The 25275-nt window shown below is 43.4% G+C and overlaps 1 protein-coding gene across 2 annotated transcripts; it reads left to right on the forward strand.

Annotated features, from left to right (window-relative positions):
* The first annotated feature begins 1327 nt into the window (after window positions 1-1327).
* On the forward strand, window positions 1328-24218 carry ZMPSTE24 (zinc metallopeptidase STE24). 2 transcript variants are annotated; one of them, XM_071576645.1, is made up of 10 exons: window positions 1328-1475; window positions 2758-2904; window positions 6711-6797; window positions 7383-7499; window positions 11700-11852; window positions 15561-15702; window positions 17973-18133; window positions 18988-19092; window positions 22068-22211; window positions 22515-24218. In XM_071576645.1, the coding sequence occupies exons 1-10, from the start codon at window positions 1359-1361 to the stop codon at window positions 22737-22739; spliced, it is 1398 nt and encodes a 465-aa protein (XP_071432746.1). In that variant the 5' UTR covers window positions 1328-1358; the 3' UTR covers window positions 22740-24218. The 2 variants fall into 2 exon arrangements, with proteins under 2 accessions (XP_071432746.1, XP_071432747.1); XM_071576646.1 differs by lacking the exon at window positions 22068-22211.
* Window positions 24219-25275: the final 1057 nt, after the last annotated feature.

Genomic DNA, 25275 nt, shown 5'->3' on the forward strand with positions numbered 1-25275 from the left:
TGTTCCAGTCCATTTCCTTCATGGTCCTCCACTGGACTCACTCGAGTAGCTCCATGTCTCTCTTGTACTGAGGAGCCCAGTTCATGGTCCTCCATGTGGGTTAGTCACTGCTGTATGCCAAGTTAGCTCCTGCCTCAGCGCTTCCCCAGGGATGATCCGTAGCAGCTGCTTGGCTCTGTGGCAGATCCCTGGTGACTTGACCAGGAGTGGCAAATCCCTTGAATTCTTCCCTGTTTTTTTAAAAAGGAAGGAAGCCACATTTGGGGAATTTCCCTGCAGCAGTATCTGTCTGCATTAGGCAATGGGGAGTCACAGAGCGAGTGGCCAAATAAATCACTTTATGGAACATGTGGTGTTGTGCCAGCCTGCTTTATTTTAGAAAGGACTTAACAGAGCTGACCGTAGTAGAGTCACCGATACTGCATTGCACAGACATAAAAAGCAGCTGTTGGGAGACAGCCAAGGGGCTGCCTGCAGTACACACGGGGGAGTAAAGTACTAGAGGGGTCACTATTCATTTTTATACTTTTCTCAGTATTGCTATAAAAGGATTTGGACAAGTACTACCAAGGCTTTATATGCATTATTGTGCGCAGTCTGTGTAACCTGTATGTCAGAAAAATAATTTAAATATCTGGTGCCTTGACGCCCAAATCCTTGCCAGGACGCCCCCCACGTACTTTGACCGCGCCCTGCGGGCTCTTGCCTGGGGGCGTCAAGCCGAGCTGGGCTAAGCACGGGCCGAGCAGACCGCGGCGCGGACGAGCCGCCCCCTCCCGCGCGGCGCGGACGAGCCGCCCCCTCCCGCGCGGCGCCCGCCCCCTCCCGCGCGGCGCGGACGAGCCGCCCCCCTCCCGCGCGGCGCCCGCCCCCCTCCCGCGCGGCGCGGACGAGCCGCCCCCTCCCGCGCGGCGCCCGCCCCCTCCCGCGCGGCGCGGACGAGCCGCCCCCTCCCGCGCGGCGCCCGCCCCCTCCCGCGCGGCGCGGACGAGCCGCCCCCTCCCGCGCGGCGCCCGCCCCCTCCCGCGCGGCGCGGACGAGCCGCCCCCTCCCGCGCGGCGCCCGCCCCCTCCCGCGCGGCGCGGACGAGCCGCCCCCTCCCGCGCGGCGCCCGCCCCCTCCCGCGCGGCGCGGACGAGCCGCCCCCTCCCGCGCGGCGCCCGCCCCCTCCCGCGCGGCGCGGACGAGCCGCCCCCTCCCGCGCGGCGCCCGCCCCCTCCCGCGCGGCGCCCGCCCCCTCCCGCGCGGCGCCCGCCCCCTCCCGCGCGGCGCCCGCCCCCTCCCGCGCGGCGCCCGCCCCGTCCCGCGGCTCCTCCGGCCGCCAGGCGGCGCCGCAGCGCGCGGCGGGCGGAGCGGCCATGGCGCTGTCCGGGGAGCTGTGGGCAGACCTGTCAGCCGAGCGCCGCATCTTCTGCTCCGTCCTGCTCTTCTCTTGGACCGTCTACCTCTGGGAGGCCTTTCTGGCTCACCGGCAGGTCGGCGGGGCTCTGGCGGGGACGGGCGCCGGCGGGGCGGGCCGGGCCGGGCCGGGCTGGGCTGGGCGCGACCCGGCGTGCCGTGGCGGGTGGCCGGAGCCGGGGCCGGGGCCGAGGGATGCGGGGCCTGTCCCCTGCCTGGGGAGGGCTCGGGCCTGTCCCGGGATGCGTCCGCAGCGCACTGTAGCGGGTGGTGGGGACGCTCACAACGGTGAGTTGTGTGAGTGCAGCGGAGTCACCGCCGGCCCAGCACCCCCACCCCCAGCAGCTCGATCCTTCTCCTCGGGACAGCTGAGAGAGCGGGAAGCGCAAAAACGAGGAAACGTATGGGTTGAAATAACGACAGGTGAAGGGAAGAGGGCGAAACCCCGCAAGTGTTCCACAGGCCGAAGCTCACCACCTCCAGGAGCAGACCACGCCTGGGCGGCCTCCGAGTGATATCCAGCCTGGAAAGCACATCCCACACCCCTCTTCTTTTTGCATAGTATATCATTATACAACACGGAGTGTCCTTTCTGTCAGGTCTTGGCTGTCTCCTGCCAGCAGCATCTCTACCCCCATCCTGCCCGCTGGGGCAGAGCAGGGACGGTCCTGGCACGTTCAGCAACACCCACCCCGGAGTGTTTCCAGCGCCATCCCCGGGGCCTGGCGGGGTGGAGAGCACTGCGGAGGGCGGGGAGCGGTGCTGGCAGTCCCTGTGCGCCCTGGGGTCGGGCACACTGCGGCCCGGTGCCCCAGACGGAGGGAGAATGTATTTTGCAGTGACAGAGAGTACCTCTTTGAGAAGGCATAGGTGGACTGAAACAAGATAAGGCAGCAGAGGGAAGAAACTTTTATTCTTTAGAAATTTTCTGTACTGAAAATGAAATACCACCTTATTTGTGCAGCAACGCCGTAGATCTGTTTTGTGGTGAAATCACATGGTTTGCATCGGAGGATCTGGTGTTTGGTTTCAAATTCTGCTTAGTTGTTACTGTGGTGCAGTAAGTCACATCCTGTGGAAAATAAGTTTGTGTGATCTGTAGTTGAACTATTCTAAATAAGTTGATAAGCCAGCAACTCAGTTCCTGGTTATAACATTAATAATTATACTTCAGTTTTGTATTTGGAACCTGAAAGAAAACAGGAATTAAGAATATTTGTTATTTTGTGTGAGTTTTCTTCATTTTTTTTAATCTTTCTCTGGTGGCCTGTGGGATCATGCTAGGTGTTAACTTTTCAATCATATTTATCTCCTTAAAATATTAGATGTAGACTTGAAGTTTCTTCTTCAATTTTTCAGAGACGGGTGTATAGAACAACAACGCATGTACCACAGGAACTGGGACAGATCATGGATTCCGAAACATTTGAAAAATCTCGTCTCTATCAGCTGGACAAAAGTACTTTCAGCTTTTGGTCAGGCCTCTATTCAGAGGTTGAGGGAACTGTAAGTACATTTCATATGATATTTTTCATGTACTTGAACCGTGAACTACTTTGGTTTTTACTGATCCCATGCAGCTGCACCATTGGCATTCTGGCATCTTTTGGCAAACACTGACATTTGGACCGCCTAGGATTCTGTGTTCCTTGTTTGAGGCTGTATTTACCATATAAAAACAAATAATTATTCAGACAACACATAATTTGTCTCTGCAGTGCTGAGTCATAGTGCACAACTACAACAGTACTTTACATCTTATTATATTTATTGTATTATGGTTTCCATTGCCAAATAGCATGACAGCTATTTTAAATTGTCAAAATACAGTCCTTTCCCTGTGTTTGGAGGGACGCAAGTACTTTAATTTTTAGATAAAATTTAAGTAGAAAGTGAAAAGAGGAGCCTGTGAGAACGTGGAGAGTACCAATTGATACTTCTCAAATATAAGAATTATACTGACCAAGTAATATTCATGTATAAGAAAAAACAAAACCCCTGAGTTAGAATAAAGTATATATGTATGTGATTTTCAAACAGTTTTAAGAGTCCTAGAGCCTTTTAACTCCCTGCTGAAATACATTGCTCATCAGTAGCACAACTGGGTCAAAAAGGAATCCTGAAGTGCCTGGCGTTGTGAAATAAAATTGAAGTATGATCCAACTTCATGATGAACTTAAGAAAGCAAAAATTACAGTCATGAAAGATAATGAAAATAGGACTATAAAGTAGAATCAGTCATGTAACTGTAGAACAATGATGCAAACCCAGTACTTAAGACTTATCACAGCTCTTAACTTTGACATTTCCTGATCTCATTTGTGCAGCCCAACCTGTATTTCATTTCCTTTTGTATGACTTGTAAGGATGTTGTGTCAGTGCTGTCTTGTTATGTTCTTCTTTTTGGAATTTTTGGTATGCTTAGTAGAACTCGAGACAATTCTTATGAGTTCAAAAAGCTTCTGTGTTTCAGACTGACTTTGGAGGCAGTATTTAATTTGCAAATGAAAGCTGCTCTGCAGCAGTGGTTTGGTGAACAGAGTGAGGTGGTGCCACTTAGCAAATGCAATGAGTCAAAGGGTTTTGAAGCTTTATCTTGATTTCAAGAGCTTTAGCCAAAACAGGTTCCCTTGTTTTTTTTAAGGAAAACATACATGGATTGAAAGCCCTTTTACCGCTGAATTTAGAGCCAGATCAGCAGTCTGTGCTTATCTTTATCCAGGCTTATTGTTTTTATGGTCCTCCACAACACTGTAGCCACTAAACTGGATTTGCCAGATGGACTGTTACATAAATAAAGAATTGGCTGGATGGCTGCATCCAAAGAGATAAAGCCAGAGAGATAAAGTTTCCGAGTGGAAACCAGTGGTGGCTCTCAAGGGTCCGTACTTGGGTGAATGCTGTTTAAAACTTCAGTGGAACTGCGCACACTCTCAGCAGGTTTGCAGCCGACATTAGGCTCAGTGAGGCAGCTGATGGGCAGGAGGAGTGGATACTGTTCAGGATGATCTTGACAGGCTGAAGAAGTGGGGTTGTGCAAACCTCATGGAGTTCAGTGAGGCCAAGTGCAAGGCGCTGCACGTGGGTTGGGGCATTCCCCTGTACCAGCACAGACTGGGGGATAAGGGGATTGAGAGCAGCCCTGTGAAGAGGAACTTCAGGGTCCTGTTTGATGAAAAATTGGACCTGATCTGGCAGTGTGTAATTGCAGCCCAGAGAGCCAATTGTGTCCTGTGCTGATCCACAGCAATGAGGGCAGCAGGGAGATTCTGCCCCTCTGCTCTAGTCAGGTAAGACCCCATCTGCGGTGCTGCCTTCAGCTCTGGGGTCTCCAGTGCAGGAAAGACACAGGACCTGTCAGAGTGGGTCCAGAGGAAGCCACAGAAATGGTCAGAGGGCTGGAACACCTCTTCTTCAAAGACAGGCTGAGAGAGTTGGAGTTGTTGTGTGCTAGTGGTAAGCCACAAAAGGCTGGCTCCCCGATCATGGAAACTTTATGCCATTTATACATATTAAGAAATAAAATTGAAGTTCATTGGCTACAAGTTACATAGTTCTTCTCTTTGTTAGTATTCTACTTTCTCTTAGTTAAATTATTCCATGCTAATTCTCAGTCTTTTCTTTTGAGTCGGTGGGTTTCTTGGGTTGCTTGTCTGTGAAGAAGCTGTGGCTGCGCCATCCCTGAAGGTGTTCAGGGCCAGGTTGTAAGAGGCTTGGAGCAACCTGGTCTAATGGAAGGTGTCCCTTCCCATGGCAAGGCATTTGGAATGAGGTCCTTTCGCACCCAAACCATTCTGTGATCATGCCTGCCTGTGTAGGAAAAGCACAGTTTTTGCTTTCTGTCATGACCTTTTCTTTCTGTCCTGTTCCTGTTTCTATAATAACAGGTCTACAATGATGCTGGCAGCTGATTGATTTGTTAAGGAAATTAGTGCATCCAGCTGTCTTCCACACCTGAGCAAAAAAGCCAGACTATGCTGGTGCTTTCTAAGCAGCAGCCAAAGCCAGTTACTAAGTCAACAAGCATCTTAGTTTGTATGTTGTTCTACTGTTTCAGCTGTGGCGGTGATAGACAGCTGGAAAATAGGTATGTCTCAAACTGCTGCTGCCATTATTGAATTGTGTTGTAGTGATGTTGGTGTTCAAAAGCCAAGCAAGAAAACATGGAATATGTGAGTTAAAGCTCCTAGCTTTATTGAGCACTGGCCTGAAAAAGCAGTTTTTGGAACAGTCAGCTGCCAAGTCCTGCCCTTGGGTCACAACAGTCCCAGGCAGTGCTCCAGGCTGGGAGCATTGTCTGGAAAGCTGTCCCTTGGGAAAGGACCTGGTCAGCAGTGGCTGCACGTGAGCCGATGTGTGCTCAGGTGACCAAAGAGGCCAAGGGTGTCCTGGCATACAGGGGGTCAGTCTCAGGTCCAACTGGACCAGAGGAAATGACCTTAAGTTGTGACAGGGGGGGTTTAAGTTGGATATTTTGTATGTTGGGTATCGTATTTCTTCACTGAAAGGATGGTCAAGCATTGTAACAGAGAACAAGAGGAAACAGCCTCAAGTTAAACCCCCCTCCAGGGGAGGTTTATCTGGAATGAAAGTTTTCTTTGTGGAAAGGGTTGTCAGGCCCTGGCACAGTCTGCCCGGGGCAGAAGTGGAGTCACTATCCCTGGAGGGATGTGTGAGTGGGGACATGGGTTAGTGGTGGGCTTGGCAGTGCTGGGTAGCAGCTGGACTCAGTGATCTTAGAGAGCCTTTCCATCCTAAGTGTTTCCATGATTATATTGTGCAACTAAATGTATAGCCCTCATGTGTAGGGTATGTGCAGCTTCTTCTCTACATGTCTGTGATGGTGAGTTGTTGCTCCTGTCTGTGATGCTGAGCTGTGTCTTTCTGTTTCTTGGAACTGTCCTGGGTTTATCACATTCCATCTCAAATGAGGTAGCCTTTATTGTTTGCATTTGCCACCTACTTAAAGCATAAACTGCTTCCTTTACTGGCTTTTGGATCGGCCTGAACTTGAAAGAGACTGTTGTGGCTAAAGTTGATGAACCTGGATATCAGTTTTGCAAGCTTTTGCCTTTAATAGGTTGAAGTATGATTCATTAACCCAGCAAGTTAATTGAAGGTAAGATGCTGTGTTAGAATTACTGGTATGCTTTCTTTCAGCCAGGTTTGCTTTGTCACTCTTAGAATCAGAGGGGGAGAAAATGCCTAATTTTAAAACTTGTCTTATTCACCCTTATCATGCTGAAATTTTAGTAGACCAAAATGACAGTCTGTTTCATACTGCGGCTGTGGTATGTGGTTTTGTTTTCAAGATGATTCTTCTCTGTGGAGGAATTCCTTTTCTCTGGAAACTGTCTGGTCAGATCTCTGGGCATGCTGGGTTTGGACAAGAATATGAGGTAAGCAGGCCTTACATTTCTGTAAGAACATTTGTTCCATACTGCAGTAATAATTTTTATTTCTAAGTTGACATTTAGTTAAAAGTAGGATTTAGCTACCCTATAGTATAGTAAAAATATCAGATACTTTCTGGTGCACACAGTGATTATGTGAGTCTGAGAACTGGTAACAGTATATGGCTTTTAAATTAGCTTACTAATTAAAATAGCCTGGTATAAGTCATAGAGCTACTTGAGTCAAACGAGGTGGTGGATCAGGTTTTTGGGTGCTCTTTATTTGGGTATTGTCTTTTTACTAATCCTAGGTTTGATCTTCCTGCACAATAAGAAATTTGAGGCTGCTGCTTATGTTGTCCTTGTTCTGTGGATGAGGCATGTACACAAATTCGTGTCCCAAACCCTTAGTAAGCTATTCCAGTGAGAAGTAATCTAATCATCACAAATTATTTCTGTGAATTTATCTAGCTTCATCTTCTAACCAGTTTCAGTTAAGCCACTGACCTAAAATCCATTTTAACACCCAGAATATTTATGTTACGGGTCACTAAATATCAAGTGGGTTTGGTTTTTTGTTTGCTTTTTTAGATTGTTCAGTCATTGGTATTTCTGCTGCTTGCAACACTCTTCAGTGCCCTGACTGGTCTGCCATGGAGTTTATATAATACATTTGTCATAGAAGAGAAACATGGCTTCAATCAACAGGTATTGTAGAGAGTTTCTTTTACTGACCTAATAGTGTCAGGTTGGTTAGATGGACTGGTCTGTCCATATCTGTGCCAAAGATCATTAGTTTTAGGACCATTTATACTTGGACTGCATAAAAATCAGAGCAATGGTGGTTTGGGACTGTTGCAGGAATGCCCATGCTGCAGCAGGCTCTGTGTGAGCCTGTGCCTCTGAGTCTGTGTTCTGGGGATGGGACAAAGAGCATTTCATGCCTCAGCTGTTCAATTTTGGATGGACTGTTCTTTGCCCTTCATATGTCCTTCCTTAGAGGTCTGGATCACTGCATGATAGGGGGACTCCTGATTTATGGCCACTGACCACATGAAAGAAAACAGAGAAATTACTTCTCTCCTTATTTTGTTTCACCTTCTGATTTCTTGTATCAGCCTTTACTAAACTGGAGAATTAAGCTCTTCATTTGTACCTCTATTAGGTACTCAATAATAAAACCTCTGGCTTTCTTAATTTCTTTCAGCAACTTGGTTTAATCTTTGTCAGTATCTGTTTCTCTTGAGATCAAATATTCTTTCTGGGAGAAGAACCTCAATCTGGGGCAGATCATTAGCCATTTTGTGCCAGCACATAAGATGTGTTTTCTGTTTTTGGACCCAGCTGGTTTTGTCTGCAGTGCTATCTGCTCCAAATCTACTAGAAAGTTGTTGTTTGGTTGGTGGTTTTTTTGCAGTAGAATGAAATTTGGATGTGTAGCAGATGTGGGATAAATCTGTTCAGCTCATTTTAATATCAGTAGAGATGCTCTGGTATTTGCCAATGTCTCTAACGTGGCAGGAAGACTGAGCAAGAGAAGACCTAAATAAGTGAAATCAGTTTGTTTAAAAACTCACATTCCCAGTAGATAAATTAATGTTCTTACTTCTTTTTATAAACAACTAAGAAAATAAGTCATAAAAAGCTCTAAATGCAGTGATCCAGTTTGCACCCTTTCAAACAGGAATGTGTAGATCCTGACACATCGAGTGTGGTTTTGGTTCACATCAGTTTTTCAGGGGCATACTGTTTTCTTTCCAGTCAAGCTTAACTATGAAAACACTCACTGCAGTTTTACTGTGACATCTGTGTGTATTCCCAGAAAACAAGGTTGGTTTGGCCATGTGTTCCCCCCACTTTTGATGTTTGGATACTGGGCCAGTGGCAGCTGGTGCTCCAGGCTTTGGGAAGCAAATCTGAAGATTGTTCTAATTAGTCATAAACCTTGAGTGTGTGACAAACTCAGAACTCTTTTATACTCCATTTAGCTCTCTGGTCTTGTAAAAAAAAAATCTTGTGCTTCTGAAAATCCATGTATTAACTTTTTTCTCTTACCAGTGAGGAAATGCTCACGGTCAGAATGAGCGTGCCCATGGCCTTTTGTGTCCCAGGTCGTTCTGAGGCATAGTCCTGGGAATCCCTTTCCCTGCTGCAGACTTTACAGTGAGCATGCTGGCAGGCTAACGTCCTGCTTCTAGCAAGGGAGGAAAGAATGTTGTGCTGGTTTAAAGGTACACTGGCAGGAGAAATGATCCTAACTCAAAAAGATTATAAGTCACCGTTACAATTTAATAAAAATATTACAATAAATGCAATGCGACAAAGAGAAATTGGCTTTAACCCACAAACCCCAGAAATATAACCCAGCACCCTGGGGCACAAACACCATGGGGTTTGTTGGCCCCTATGATGAGCCCCACGTGGTCCCCCTGAGTGCAAAGTAAAAGGAAGGGAAAAAACCTGTTGGTGAGGAGGATGGTCACAGTCTGGTTGAGAGTGGCAGTCACAGTCCTGTTGAGGTTCTGGTTCTCCTCTGGATCCCATAAGTGGTACCAGAAGTCCCCAAACCTGAAGATTATCTATGCTTAGGTTCAGGTGGGAATGCCCAGTACCTTCCCGGGGTCAGGAGTTTGACAATGGGCGATTTATTCTGTAGTCATGGGATATTTTTGGAATTCTTGGTGGCTCATTAGCAGATATGACCCTTCAGGCTGGGTGTGAAGGTGCTGATGCCTCCCCACACGGGAGTTACCACACCTGAGTCACTGGTGTGAAGGCCTTATCTCACAGGGTTCTCTTAACACCCAGCTTGTAGCCTGAGGGCTCAGGTGTGCCCTGGGCAGCTGCTGCAAATGGTCCATTGTTAACAGTTTGCTGGAAATGAGATAGAGGGTGTAGAATACACAGTTTTGGTTACACCCACACAATGACAAGATGGTACCGGCCGCTCTAACTAGGACAAGTGTTGCCATATTTCCAGAGCATGACTCAATCAATCTTTTCTTTAGGGGAAATATCTGTTTAATGTATTTGGATTGTTCTGCGGCAATCACTTCAGTTCTGCAGTCCTAAAAAGTTGTAAAGTCTGGCAAAGTCGTAGTTCTTCCTTATGCCCTGGCCTAACTTAGACATTCTTTTGACATTTAGAATCCTTAAACACATCAAAAGCCATCTCACTCTTATATCTCATGTCAATCCTGTAGTTGCATCAGGCCTGCACCTTGGTTGCTTCTCCTATCTTTGTGAGGAGTAAGTTCCGTCTTGGTTCAGCATCTGCCAGCCCTTTAAGTTTAGCACACAAAAGTCCAGAGACCATCACAACAATTAGAGCCAGTTGGCAGAATAGCTGATTGATGGAGAGCTTAACTTGATTAGGCCCTGTCTCTGTACAGAAGGAGCGGGTCAAATACTGAACATAACAGCTTGGGCTTCTTTAAAAGTGCCCTAAGAACTTGCAGAATTCATATGGTTTGTGTGCTTTGGGAAGGGTAAGCAGTGTTATGGGTGTATCTCTGAACATTTTCTTGTTGTGCACACACTGTGTGCTTCACTGTTGTCAGTGCAAGCACTATGCCTTGACTGTGGAGGTTAAGTGCTTGGTTGAGCTACCTGCACAATATCCTTTACAATGTTTTTTTCACAGCAGTGGGTCTTCATGCTGAGAGCTGAAGACTGAGTCCAGTTCAGTCTCAGGTACCAAAGGTCTCACAAACACAGTCAAATCTCCTTCTCTCATTTCAGACTCATTTCAGGCTGGCTCCCTTGGTGAATGAACCAAATTCACACCTGGTACCAGCCCAGACTTTGGGATTTCTAGCAGTGATTATCAACTGATCTTGAGATAGTCTCTTTCTTCTTAAAACTTGGTTGTAATAATGCCAAGGTCATGGGTTCAATCTCCTGTGTGGGCCATTGACTTAAGAGTTGGACTCGATGGTCCTTGTGGGTCCCTTCCAACTCAGAATAGTCTGTGATTCTGTAGGAGTGGCTTGCTGAAAATTAGGATTTTTCTCAAAGTCATATTTGCCTAGGACGCAGGAAAGATGCTGGGGAAAGAGGAATGACACCATGCAATTTTCTAGCTCTGTTCCTCCAAGATTGTGGAGCTGGAAGTAAAGATTTAAAATGAAAAGATGAGCTCAATGGGTTGTAGTTGACTGGTTTTTCTTTCCAGATGAGTTCTTTAAAGTAGTATATACTTTTCAATGAAGCCTTGTTGGAAAGATCTTAGCATACTAAGCTTTTAGAGCTAGATGTGCGTCTCTAATCATGTTGCAGAGTCATTAGATCAGATTTATTCAGGTAAGGTCTTTGAAATTTCTATTGCTTTGTTAATTTTAAAACCTGAGACAGCTACTTGAGTAGTAACCATATGTCAGAGGAACCTTGGACTAGAATGCCCAGTGTATTGTTGAAAACCTGTAATAGGATTTCTATATATTTTCAGTTCAGACAATTAGCATAGTGGTAACTGAAAGTTAACATGAATGAAGGCAACTGTTAAGTGAAAGACAAAACATTTTACATTAGCTATGTCTCTTTGAGGATTTCTTATTCTCTTAAGAATCCCTTGTTGTCTGGGATATCGATTGGTAAAGAAAGTAAGGGACAGATAAGCTTAAATTTTTCTTTTCTCCTTTAATGAACGTGCAACACAAAATAAAGAGTTTGGGCCAAATCATAGTAAGGAAGAGTGCATCTGCATGGGCTTGAGTCGCTGTGCCTGAAAGGAGCTATTAGCAGAGGAGATGAAAATGTTCTTCCACCTTTTTTGACTCTTATTTTCTTACTACACTGGCATCACTGTTTTGCCGTTTGTCTTACCTGAAGGAATCAGTTCATTAACCACAGCAGCACATTACTATATACATTGACATATCACTGATACTCTTTATCCTTTCTTTACAGACGCTGGGATTTTTTTTTAAGGATGCTATCAAGAAGTTTGTTGTCACTCAGTGTATTCTGTTGCCAGTGACATCTCTTCTGCTTTACATTATTAAAATAGGGGGAGACTACTTCTTCATCTATGCCTGGCTCTTCACCTTAGTTGTTTCCTTGGTGAGTATGAGAATGTGTTTGTGTTTCTTCCAAACATCAGCTTACTTGCATGGCTCAGCATGCTGTGCACAGCTGAAACGAAATAAAAAAAACTCTAAATCTCATGTGAATTTCAGTGCCTACAAACTTGAACAGAGTGACTTGCTCTCAGTGTACTTGTTCAGGAATAATAGTTCATAATAATTGTCCACATTAATGTGATGTATTTTATCTATTTAGAATTATAGTGTCTTCAACAATTGAAAAATAAGCATTAAAAAAGCTGTAGAATAGGTACTAGAAATACAGCACTATGTGATGATGGGTTTTCCCTTGTTCCTAAATATCAAAAGGGCACAAGGGCAACTGCTGGCAATTTCACAAGACAAAAGAGATTATGCTTTGGTCAGTGGTGTTTCCATTGAGCGTTTCTTTAAGGTTATTGCACACAGCCCTCAGTGCATTGCTTGGTATCAAAGCAATGTTCCATTCCTGGTTGTGCTTATATAGCTGCTTTTGTACACTGAATTGTCACTGATGTTTTTAGGGCTTACATAAAATGATCTTTTAATCTACATCATAAGCATTTGATATTTTCTATTGTTACTCTAAGTTCTGAAGTCTATACTTTTTGTGTCTTTCAGCATAGTGCTCTACTGTCTTTTTCCTCAGTATAGAAAATATTACTTATCCAAGGCAGAAATTACACAAGTACTGTGGTATATATAGTCATTCATTTTTAGATTAAAAAAGCACCTTAACAAGTAAAAGAATTACTACTTTACAGTGATGTAATAAAGGCTGCCTCATTAGCCTAACAGAAAACATGGGTCAAACAATCCCTAATTCTCATCTCAAGTTCAGACTTCCTGGAAACCAGAAAAGTTTTTAGGAATGCTTGGTAGGAAGTCCTGATTGTTTTCTTTCTTAACCTTCTCATTTATTGCTTACTTAAGTGTTACTTTTTATTTTTATCTTCTCCCTGCATTTTCTAGATTCAGATCATTTTTATAACATTCTTGGACTTTCAGTTTGTCAGGTTCATCTCTAAAGCAGAGGCATTGGATGGCCACATCTGTACAAAAATGTCATCACAATGCTATGTGGGAAGCCACTGCAATTAACACAGGAAAATCTGATTTCTACTTGCACATCTTATAGCGGCATTGACTTTCTCAGACACAGCAACATGAAAGTCATTGTGGCTTGGTTTAAATCATGACTGCAAAGCCTTTTCATAATCCTGTTCTTACAGGATACAGATCTCATTATCTGAATTGTATTTGTTGCCTGCTGGTATTTTTGCTTCACTGATGCCTAACGTGTAACTGAAGTAAAACCTCTGTGGCTTCGTAGATTTCTGTATGGCCACTAACCAGCATGGCGCCCTCACCAGCATGTGTTTCTGTGGAGCTTGGCAACAATAGTGTGTTGACTTAATTATACAATGTTTCTGCTGTTTTGTTGTGCTGGCTCCTGCTTTCTCTAGTCCAGGTGTCCTTATACTCTGGCATCTTCCCCTTTTTTGTCCATGAATGTATTCTGAAAAATAGTGTTAGGTATCAAAAATGCCAGGTCACATGTATTGAAATGACTGTTACTGAAAGATTTGTGCAGACAACAGTTCTTAAAGAACTGTTCTTTTTCATGGAAGCTTTGATCAGCAGTGTGCTCTTAAATCCTAACTCAGCATTTGAGTTACTTCTCTGCCAATATACATGAAACAGCCCATACTTGCAGACTTTTTCAGTGTAGCCTTATTATTTGCAAAATCAGATATTAGTTCTTTTTGTGATATCCAGTTCATATGTTAAGTGTTTAGTCTTAAAGACTTGCTTTTTCGTAGAAGGATTAAGTTGAAATTTTAAAATAAGTGGTAGTTTCAGCATGAAAGATACAGGATTTTCTGAAACGGCCTGCACTCATTTGTACACTGAAAGTGAAAGATTTTTTTTCTTTAACTTTCTTTATACCAGTCATTGACTGTATTTATTCTTACCATATTTTCTTTAAAATATGTATTGTAAAAAATTTTATATGAGCTCATATGAAAAACTTCCTGAATGCCCCTTTTATAGTCTTTATCAAGCAAGTTTAGTAGAAAGAAGAAGTGTAGGTGAGTAGAATCAAGCACTAAATTTCAAGGTGAGATCCAGAACATACTCAGCTGATGCCACATTTCTTTCTCTCACTTTCATATCACAAACTAGTATTTTATTTTTGCTCTGCCTGGGTCTTCCCATTGAGCTGTCTGTGTAGATTTTGTCCTGAGGTATTACAGATACTTTAGAACCTGATAAAACAGAGGTTGGCCTATCTTTTACACAACAAAAGCTAGAAAACAAAATGTCTTGGCAGAGTTACAAACTTCCTTGTGCTGAAAGAATATGTAGCAAGACCTAGTGGCCCTCCTGTCCCTAGATTAAGTGCATGCCCAGACAATTGGTGCTCTCAGGTATCTTACCACCTCACTACAGCTTTATAGGGTTTCAGACCCTAATGTGTTGGTTTGAACAGCTTTGACATGCAAAATCACCCTGAGGTGTTAGATTTATCCTTTAGAGTCTGTTTTAGGGAAAAATTCCATGACTGTAATCAGTTAGAGCTGCCTGCTTCTACCAGTCTGCTGATATCAAGGCATTACACAAAAATCTGAGATAAAACCTTAAAATTAGTCCCTGTATGCTTTATGGTCTGAGACACTGGTTTAAACTAAAGAGCTGATTTCTACTCTATGAAATACCCTCCTGCACTTGCTGCAAAATACCTGCACAGTTTTAAGCCCTTAACAGTGCAGTAATAAAAATAACTTATTTTTTAGGGGTGCTTCATATTGGCATCCTCGCTTGCTCTGACTTTGCAAAAGTCAGTTTCCTGGTTTTTGATTTCACTGAACTTTTTCAACAGTGCACACACTGTCAAGACCAGGTACTTGTTTTCAGTGAAATAAAACCTGTCAAGATAACTTCAAAGTTAATGTTGTTATCCATTGGCCTGTCATGTCCTGTTCCTTTTTCACTAACCAGAATTTAAACTTTTAAAATAAATAAATAGAAATCACTTTGTGAAGGTCCAGGGTGTGAGGAAAGGGAGTTCAGCTTTCCTTCTCAACACAATGTTATTCTAGTTCTGGCTTTCTCAGCTGAACTGCAGCTGATGCCAGTCTGAAGAGCTGCAGGTGCACTGTAGTGATTTTTGGCGGGGGTCAAGGCTGTTAAACATTGTGGACCCACAGGTATCAGGCGGTTCCTTAGCCTTACAGACAGCTGGGAGGAGGGAAAGAAAATAGGTGACATGACATTTCTTACCTCTATTTAGACTGTGGCTTTGCAAGTTAGCAGGAATTAGAAGTGGGGCTATCTCCTGGATCTTTTAGCTTCACAGCTTAGTATGAAACACTTCAGAGCTTTCTACAATTGGTGCACTGTGTGGAAGTGACAGCCGGTCACCTGTGTGCCCCCTGCTCCCAGCTGCCCAGTGGCCTTTCCTTCTGCACTGTTCATTCCAGTTCTGCCGAGGTGTGTAGGTGGTTTGTGCACCTGCCCCTGGCCTCTCCTGCTGCTGAACTGCAGACTGGCCACCATGGCCACAAATCCTACTTTACACAGAACTCTGCTTTATCAAGTGTTTTCTTTCTGAAATTGTGCTCTCTTTTTGTACTTAGGCTCCACCTTTAATACTAAACAGATGTTTCCTTGTCCCGTTCTCAATATCTGCATGTGTTTGCAGGTCCTTGTTACAATCTATGCAGACTATATTGCACCTTTGTTTGATAAATTCATTCCACTTCCGGAGGGAGAGCTCAAGCAACAAATTGAAACAATGGCAAAGAGCATTGACTTCCCACTGACTAAAGTGTATGTTGTTGAAGGTGAGATTTTATTAATAAAAAGACTTTGTGTGTTTTTTAGTTTTGATTGTGGATGCCGTAGTAGGGCAGTTGCTTATGTTGTTCAGATACTACTTGTCAATGTCTGTAGCATTTTCCTGGGTTTTGCCTTGAGGTCAGAAAAGTGAAGCTGAATGTACAGCTGAGCTCAGCCTCTGGCTGGAAGCATTGTCCTGGTTCTTGTGGAACAGAAATACATGGCTCAGTCAGGAATGGAAGCAGGAAAAGTCAAGATTACAATTTTAAAACTGTAAAACAAAGGGAAGACCTTTATACTTTCCTAGTCCCAGGTTAGCATTAGTTCTCTCAAAGTCCTTGATGAAACAGTTGAAAAAGTCTTGAAAGTTAAAAACACCTACTTCTTAAAATGTTCACAGGTATGATTTCTTATGGTTGTGGCTGGATAGACTTACACCTTCTATTTGAGACTAATTGTTTTCACTTTATAGTACTGAATTTCTCATCTTTTTTCTTGGGTTGTGGAATATGGAGCATTCCAGCTGCCGAAGTAATTTCCTCTTCACTTCCATGTTCATGGACCACTTTACTGTCTGATATTTCAACTATTACTCATTTTGCTCCTATCTGAGCTTGACTTCGGGGGCTTTCCCAAATTCTGTTTTAGTTTTGTGCTCCACCTGTGAGGCTCAGAGGTGTTTTTTATTGACTTTGTGAAACCAGTATGATATGGCATAAAGAGCTAAAATGGTAGAATTTTGCAGTCAGGTGGTAAAGGCTTTATCTAACCTGGAAGCTGTGATTTTCAAAACTTTGGGCTGGTCAAATCCTGTCAGTGCTCTGCCTGAGTGCTGCTGAGAACAACTGATACACTTGTGGCACAGGAAATTCTTCTCTGTTCAAGCAAAGTTGAAGCTTTTCAAGCTTGAGAGTCAGGGCTGAGGTTTGCCAAACAGGTGTGGTCTTCCCAAATGCAATGCTGGTTGTATCCCAGCTTTTAACCATGGTCAAAGTCCTGTGAGCCAGTTGTTGGTACTGCAGCCCTTGTGCAGTGTGCTGCATTGGCTTCTCCAGCATGTCTGCTTTAGTGGCAGGGAGCTGCAGTGGAGGCTGCCAAACCTCCGAATCACACCATTTTTTAGTTTTTGTGTAGCATCCTGAAGAGCGTTAAGCCAGCACCATTCCTTTCTGACAGGGGGGGGCTGGACGTGTGAACATCTTTTTACCCATATTTTTCTGCACTCTCAGCTCTTTGCACTCCAAAACTGACTTCTTGGTAACGTGCAACCAAGTTCCGTACTTTCAGGGTTCAATCTGTAAGAGGCAGATTACAAAGGTTCCTTCTCTACCAATACTTAGTGGAGAATGAAGTTTTTTCTGATCTGCAGATGAAATTGGTACCCTGCTGATTTCTTCACTGTGAAGGGGCTGAATGCTGAGGATTCATACTGAGACCAGTCTCTTCCTCTTGCTCTGTCTTGGTTTGGTGCTGAAGGTCACCATGACCATCCCACAGGTTGGCTTCCAGAAGAACAATGGATGTTTTGTGCTCTAAGAGGTCTATGCAGCTCATACATGTATAGTGAGAGTTGAAGACAAATGCCTTCAACCTGACTTATCTTTTGCTGCAAAAAACCCACCTCTGCTCTCATGGAGACATTTTTCAGTCCTGATGTTGCTTCTGTCCATAGGCAAAAAAAAACCCTTCTTAATCAACTGAAACCATCCATTCCATGGAAAGAGAGGAGTTTCTTGGCTTCAGGTGTATTGATGGTAGAAACAGTCCATGACTGACCTGATCTAGATAAAGGTAGCTGTAAAAAAGTGGCCTATTTCAAAGAAAAATAATACTGAGTGACCGCCCGTTACCTGTAGTTTGTCTTTTCATCTTCTCCTTATCTAACATCTTCATCTTTATCTGTTTCCAGTCATCCTTGCTGGCACATAGAAAGAATTCTGAATTACTCAGCACAGGTTCTTTCCCAGGAGGCAATGTCTTTCCACCCCAAATCTGCAATTGCAGTAGAATTTACTTTTCTTCTTGGACATTAGATCTTCATGAGTGCTCTTACGTTTTTTTACTGCTTTTAGTGTTACATTTCTCTATTGGAGTCATCATTACTTAGATTTTCAAATATGCTTCCATCTGCAAACTGATTTGCTTGAATTTATCTACTGTTCATTTGGGGACTTTGAGAATTCCTTTGGAAGAATCTGGTACGTGTTGCATTGCACAGGCTTCAGTGTATGGAATTATTCAGGTCATGGTGTCTAATGTGAATTTTCCCCATCAGGTTCTAAGCGTTCTTCTCATAGCAATGCTTATTTCTATGGATTCTTCAAGAATAAGCGGATAGTGCTCTTTGACACCCTCTTGGAAGACTATTCTTCATTGAACAAAGAACAAACAGAAGGAGAAGATGGTGAGAATGAAGAGACAAAGTCTAAAACCAAAGTGAGTTTGTCTTTGGTTTTCATTTTGTTATTAGCTTCTTGATGAGGTATTCCCTTGTGTTTTTCAATGTATTTTAAAGGTCCTGAGTGAGTTGCTAAAAGCCAAACCCTAATGATTTCAACACCAAAGTATTTCTGGTTTGCTGATTGGAATTTCTGGGGCTGTGTGAATGGTTGAGATAGCACCAAAGAGACTGTAAAAATCCGCAGTGGCTTTAGCAAAATGTTAGTTCTCTGCATGTGAAAACTGGACCTTCCTTATAATAACAGGGACCTGTTCAGGGGTTTAGTTCATGTTCCTTCACTTGGAACTACTACACTAAATCTTCCTTTTGAAGGAAATGCTTTTAATTCTCAGTGTGTCATTTGTGTGCTTTTTACTGCATGCAGAATATTTGATGCAAGAGGAATGCACATGAGCATATAGACAGATTTCACATGTGCATTCTCTCCTGGCCTGGTCATGAACAGGATGGTGGCCTGGTTCTGGCCTCTCCTTTGATATGCACTGCACTTCAGGAGCCTGCTGGAACAGCTGGTGTGGCCTCAGGAGAGTATGAGGGTGCTTAAAACTGATACATCTTTTGAAGAAACTGAAGGAGTAATTCTGAGAAAAACAAATGGCCTTGTGCAGCCTAAAGTTAGGCTAGATTGTTGCTCAGTCCAGCTTGTGTTTCTTGACTCTGTTGATGGTGGAATTCTCCTTGTCCACAGTTTGGCTTTCATGAAAAAAGCTCAATAAGAAATTATATGCATGTATCAGCTATTAGAAGGGAATGGCCTGATCTGGTGACACATAAGTGACCAAGGTGTTTAGACATAGCTGATATTATTTCTTCTTTGTTATTCCCTCAGAATAAGAAACAGGGATGTAAAAATGAAGAAGTTCTGGCTGTACTTGGCCATGAATTGGGTCACTGGAAACTAGGTCACACTGTCAAAAATATCATCATTAGCCAGGTAAGTTATAAACTGAGGTGTTTCCTGGAGTATTTTGTAATTACTGCTGTTTCCAAATGCCTTCCCACTTCCAGATTTGAAATTGTACATTCAGCTGATATACTCACACTCTGTGACACAAAGTTGGTTTGTTGGTTTTTTTTTTCTTTGCTCTACAGTGAACATGCACTCACCTTTCTGTCCGCTCTGTTGCTTCATCTGGTCAGTAGGAAGCTTCTCAGAAAGCATGTGTGTTGCCATTTTAATTCATCTGTGAAGTTGTGTCGTGGTTTAGGAATGGTACTCTCCAATTCAGTGCCCCCCAGTGAGACTTTCCAAACACACACAGCTCTGTCTTGCTCGCCCCTTATTTTCCCTTCCGCCTTCTGCGAGGGGAGGGGAATTGCAGAGGAGAATTGGAGGCACAAAAGGCAAAGATTGTTGGTTGAGATCCGAACAATTTATTGAAAACAGCAATGAGATAAGAAAACGAAGAGTAACGCAACAATACTAATGACAGATGGTACAAGAACAGAAGGAATTCACATAGGAAAACCCCCAAAACAGCAATAGACAATACTGGGCAGCTCCCTCCACCAAGTTCTCTCACTGGAAGGAACCCCTTCTCCTCTGAAGAGCCTCCCTTTCCCCCACCTCCAATGGCAACGATGTGAAGTGGTATAGAATAACCTCTGGGTCCTGGTCATGCCTCTTCCTGTCTACTGCAAAAACTAATTCTGTCCTGGCTGGAACCAGGATATTACCCACACCTCATTCTATATCATCTACTTCATGTTCGGATCCTCCATCTTCCAACTGTACATATTTACATATATATGTATATACATAAGCACAGTTGTCATTTCCAGAGTCAATGGCCATCCTTCCAAGATGTGTCTTGGGTTCGTTTAGTCCAGGACTGTGGGTTTTTATCTGTCCTAGATGCCTTCCAGGGCAGCAGGGCTGGTGTGCTGTAAACTGGTTCAAGCTGCTTCAGGAGCTCACAACTGCTATATCTGGAGCAGTCCATCCTCATTGTCCATGGCAGTTATGGCAGACACTGGCAGTGTTGTTCAGCAACCAGTATTATACAATTCAACATTACACACTGTTCCAAAAATCAAATCCCCTTGAGGATTTGTGTACATCATGTTTCCCTGTCCCTCTGCATCATCCGCCAAGTGCACACACGTCTTTGAGCAAAAACAGTCCCATGGATGGGTTTGCCTTTGCTTGAGGGAGGCGAAGTCCAAACTGACTTTCCTAACACGTTCCTCACATACACCACAGGGACCTTATCTTCATGTACAGTATGTGGAGGTTTGGATTGGGCAGGGCCAGCTCGATTGGTAGAGCCTCTAGTGTTAACTAACCAGGTGGCCTTCGCTAAATGTAGATCCCAATGTTTGAAGTCCCACCACCCATTGCCTTCAATGTGGTTCTTAACAGTCTGTTATACCGTTCAGCTTTCCCAGAGGCTGGTGCATGCCAGGGTATATGACACACCCACTCAATCCCATGCTTTCTGGCCCAGGTGTCTATGAGGCTATTTTTGAAATGAGTCCCATTGTCCAATCCAATTCTTTATGGGCTGCCATGTCCCTACCGGACTTGCTTTTTGAGGCCCAAGATGGTGTTTTGGGCAGTGGTGGTGAGGCACAGGGTACAAATCTCCAGCCATCCAGTGTTTGTTTCCACCACTGTCAGCACGTAGTGCTTGTCTAGGCAGTTTTGCTGGAGTGTGATGGAATCAATCTGTCAGGCTTCCCCATACTAATATTTCGACCCTCATCCGCCATACCACAGAGGTTTTCCCCCTTTGTCCTGCTTGATTGCAGCACGTGTTTCACTGTTATGGATAAGCCGGGAGGGAGATGGTGACCGTGGTTAAGTCCACCCCTCGATTATGAGCCCATCTCTTCCCATGATGACGTGAGGCGTCTTGGGCCCACCAAGGCAGAATTAATTCACCCATATGTTACCAGTCCAGATATCCCTGAGATGCTGTAATCTTGGCAGCCTGATCCACCTGTCCGTTGTTGTGACTCTCCTCATTAGCCTGACTCTTGGGTACCTGTGCATCTACATGATGGACTTTTACAGCCAGCTCCTCTACCCAGGCATCAATGTCTTGCCTCAATTCAGGAGCCCAGATGAGTTTCCCTCTGCACTGCCAACTGGTCTTTTTCCATTGGTTCAACCACCCCAACAGAGCATTTGCCACCATCAGCGCATCAGTGGAGAGGTAGTGTTGGCCATTTCTCCCATTCAGCAATATGTAAAGCCAGGTGGATGGCTTTCAGCCTTGCAACCTACTTGATCCTCTTGCTCACTGCAATGGACTCCATATGGCAGCTTTCCATTTTTAGTGTATCCTTACAATATGGCAGGAACTGTCAGTGAAGAGAGTGTGTTGCCATTTTCTGGTAGCTGACTATATGGTGGGGCCTCCTCAGCAAGTGTCACCTTTTCCTTTGATGATGGTAGTCTGAAATTTTTACCTTTGGGCCACTTCATGATGATCTCCAAGATCCCAGGGCAATTAGGATTTTCTATTTTTTATCCAAGCTATCTATATGATAACAGCATGGTATCAGTGGCTTGATGTGTGCTCATACATGGTGCTGCATGACTTAGATGGAAGCCTAGATTGTTAACAGGAGGAGAAGTACAACACAGCACAGACACATTGTGTTTGCCTTTAAATTTTTTAGAACCTCTGCTTAATTTCAAGGAGATGGGTTCTATCTTGTACTCCCTCCTCATCTTCTTGCCTTTTCATCTTCCTCCATTACTTAACCTTTTTTTTCTTGCTCACTGACAGAAAATAATGGTTCTTTACTGCTTGCATTTTCAGAAAGCAGGTAAAGACCACCTGTTTGTTGCTCTGTGTATATTAGTTCAAAAGTAATTTATAGTGGCATTCCTATGCAAATCTGTTATTTGATATTATGTAGTGTTTAGACTCAATCAACAATGTTGTTTCCTTTCTCTAGATGAATTCCTTCCTCTGCTTCTTCTTGTTTGCTGTGCTAATTGGTCGAAAAGAACTCTTTACTGCATTTGGTTTCTATGACACACAGCCTACCCTGATAGGCTTGATGATTATTTTCCAGTTCATTTTTTCACCTTACAATGAGGTAAATTGTTTTCAAGACATAGACACTGAAGTATCATCCTATTTAAATAATGATTTTGTTTTGACTGGGAAAGTTTGAAGTTTCTAGGGGCTGTATTGGGTGTCTTATTTTAATAATCAGGCTTAGTGCTGCATGTTGAGAAAGACTCCCAGTTTCAGGTGTGGCTTGGATAAACCTTAGTGAGATCATTCTAAAGCCACAGCAATGTGTGGGATGTGGGAAGATAGATACAGTAGTAATTACTGTAAGGAATTTTCAGATAGCTGAATTTTAAAATAATTTTTAATACATTTCTCTCCACAGGTTCTCTCATTTTGTTTGACTGTATTAAGCCGACGGTTTGAGTTTCAAGCAGATGCATTTGCCAAGGAACTTGGGAAGGCTAAAGACCTATATTCTGCTTTGATCAAGCTAAACAAGGATAATTTAGGATTCCCTGTTTCTGACTGGATCTTTTCAATGTGGCATTACTCCCACCCACCCCTTTTAGAAAGACTTCAGGCTTTGAAAGATGCAAAGCAAGAGTGACAGGAATCATTGCTGGTTCAGAGACAGTGCTTCCATCTCAGCAGCAAAGTTCAGAGCTGTTTTTTAATTATTTTTTTTTAAATTGGTAACACCAATGAAGTGCACTGTTAACAGCACCACAGATCTGAGAATTCTGAAACAGATATTAAATTATAAATTACATATTTTTAACAAAAACAAAACTGTGGAACTTAATTTAGAAAAAGTACTGGGTGAAGACCTTCCCGCCACCCACACACTGACTTATTCACTGACTTGTAAAGGAAGGAAAACAAGAGTAGACCTCAAAGCACCTTTTTCTTCAGTTTGTGTATGCCTTAACATTGCTTTTGATCCTTTTTCCATTCTCTGTGTTCTATGAACCTTCCCAGTCTTACCCTCTCCACAGTGAAGAGGCTTTGGGTGACCTGATTTCCTTTATAATGATACCTGTATTCACCAGTCAGTGTGTTGTGTTTTTAAAAAGTGAATGCAACTGCAGGCCTTTCTCCTGGATTCATGTCTGTCATAATGAAAAATGCTACATAATAAAACCTTTCTCTGAAGTGTAGGAAGAAAGATGAATAACAACTGAGGAAATATACCATGACTGCCTTGAAAATGAGCACTGGTCCGTATTTAGTAGCATTACAGTGGGATTAGGCTGCTTCTCTTCCCCACGGTGATGTTAGAGGCAGTCATAATGGCACCCACATGTTAGAGAAAGTTTCTAATTCTCTCTAGTTCTCTCTTTTGCTTGCAAGTAGGATGGTTAACAGCTTTTCCACACCTCAGCTCCTCCATTTCTGTTTTTCTTTGCCCAGATTTTTTGTGTATATGGAAGTGTCCAGTTGCTCAGCCAGTGTATCAGAGCCAAGTTTTTATTCTAAGGGGGTTTGTCATCCACTCCATGGAGGGATTTCCATTAATACAAATCCAGTTCAAATAGCAGTGCTGAACACTTGTTCTTCATCATTGTTCTTATACATAAAAAGCCCAGGAAACTGTTTGCTCACATCAATTGAGTTAGTGAAGAATGAAGTGAGTAATTGTGTAAATGACTTTGGCATTGATTATCTCAGACTTTCTTGATGAAAGATGCAATTAAATTTACTTTTGTTGAAATAAAGGTAGAAGTTAAATGTAAGTTTGCATGTGCATACGAATGTTTTAGACCAGCCTGAATGCACATACTTCATACAATAATTAGGTTGTCTATCTGTGGTAAATTAAGTTTTGCTCAGCTCTGTCCAAAGAGGAGTCCTCAAAGCAAATTGCCATTGTTTCAGATAGGGTGTTCTCAGATCATTCACTGTTAGCTCTGTTTCCTTTTCTGATCATAAGGAAAAATACCCTGTAAGATGATGGGCATGATGATGTCTCCAGGCAACAAGATGTTGCTGCAAGCCCTTTGTATGCCTTATTCTAATTGTGTTTATACCCCAGCAAATATGGAGCTAAACTATAGATACAGATTAAAGATTTGATTTTACAAATATGGAGAGCCTTTATTCGTCATGTTAAATGCATTTAATAAATGGCCCTCAAAAATAAAAGGGTTAACTTGAATCTGTCAATTCAGAAGAATAAATGTGTGAAGTTTTGAATGAGGTGTTGGCTGGTCTAAAGTTATGGAAAACATGTTAAAATGCGCTTTAAGAAAACCATTTGTCTCATCCATTAGGTAAAAATTATACACAAAAGTGAATTTTATGGCTATTTCAGAAATTTGGCTAAACAAAAAAGGGAGACTAAAGTGGAAAGGTGAAGGAAATGCTGATACCTACGGAAGCATTAAATACTTGACTTACTATGGGAGACGGGTCTGGACTGAACGATCCAGTATGAATTAGCTGTATCAGACGTTTTATTAATGTCCATACAACACTTATATACCTTTGGGTACAGGGTTCTTGCACAAGGTTCGTGGCTCAGCACTTAACGATTGGCTAATGGCCTCGTCCACGCGAACAATAGACCTTTGTTATTGGTTACCCCGAGGTGTTCACCAGCCGTCGCTGATCGGGCCGTCCTGTTGTCAACTCTGCAGCGGGCAGCTTTCAGCTCCCCCAAAGCTGCACCGCATTAAGCCATAGAGGCAAACCCAGGATTTTTATTAAGCAGATCTTGGCCTTTGGGCCTAACTGCATATAAAATTCCTACAACTTACGGGTGAAGATAGTGTTCTTATAGCAACTGCCTGTTACTTCCTTTTCTTCCCTGTCACTACTTGGAGTTGATCTCTACAGTTCTTGTAGCTGGATTTTATATCTACCTCCTGAACCAGAGTTCAGAGTTGGTTCCATTCTGCTCTAGTCACTTCTCAGCACTGGATTTGTCAGCACTGTTGGCCTTTTGCCTGTTCACGTTACTGCTGGGCAGCCATGTGGAACACATCATCTACACCTCGCAAACCTTCTACAGCCTCTAGTTGCTTCCTGTCTTCCTGAGAATGGCTGAAATCACACCTGAATCTTCCTGTGCTGCTTCTGCCTTCCCAGAAACCTCAATACTGCTATCTATAGTGTCTACACAGCTATGTGATCAGCCAATACAA

This window comes from Pithys albifrons, chromosome 24 (genome assembly GCF_047495875.1).
Source record: "Pithys albifrons albifrons isolate INPA30051 chromosome 24, PitAlb_v1, whole genome shotgun sequence".
NCBI lineage: Eukaryota > Metazoa > Chordata > Aves > Passeriformes > Thamnophilidae > Pithys > Pithys albifrons.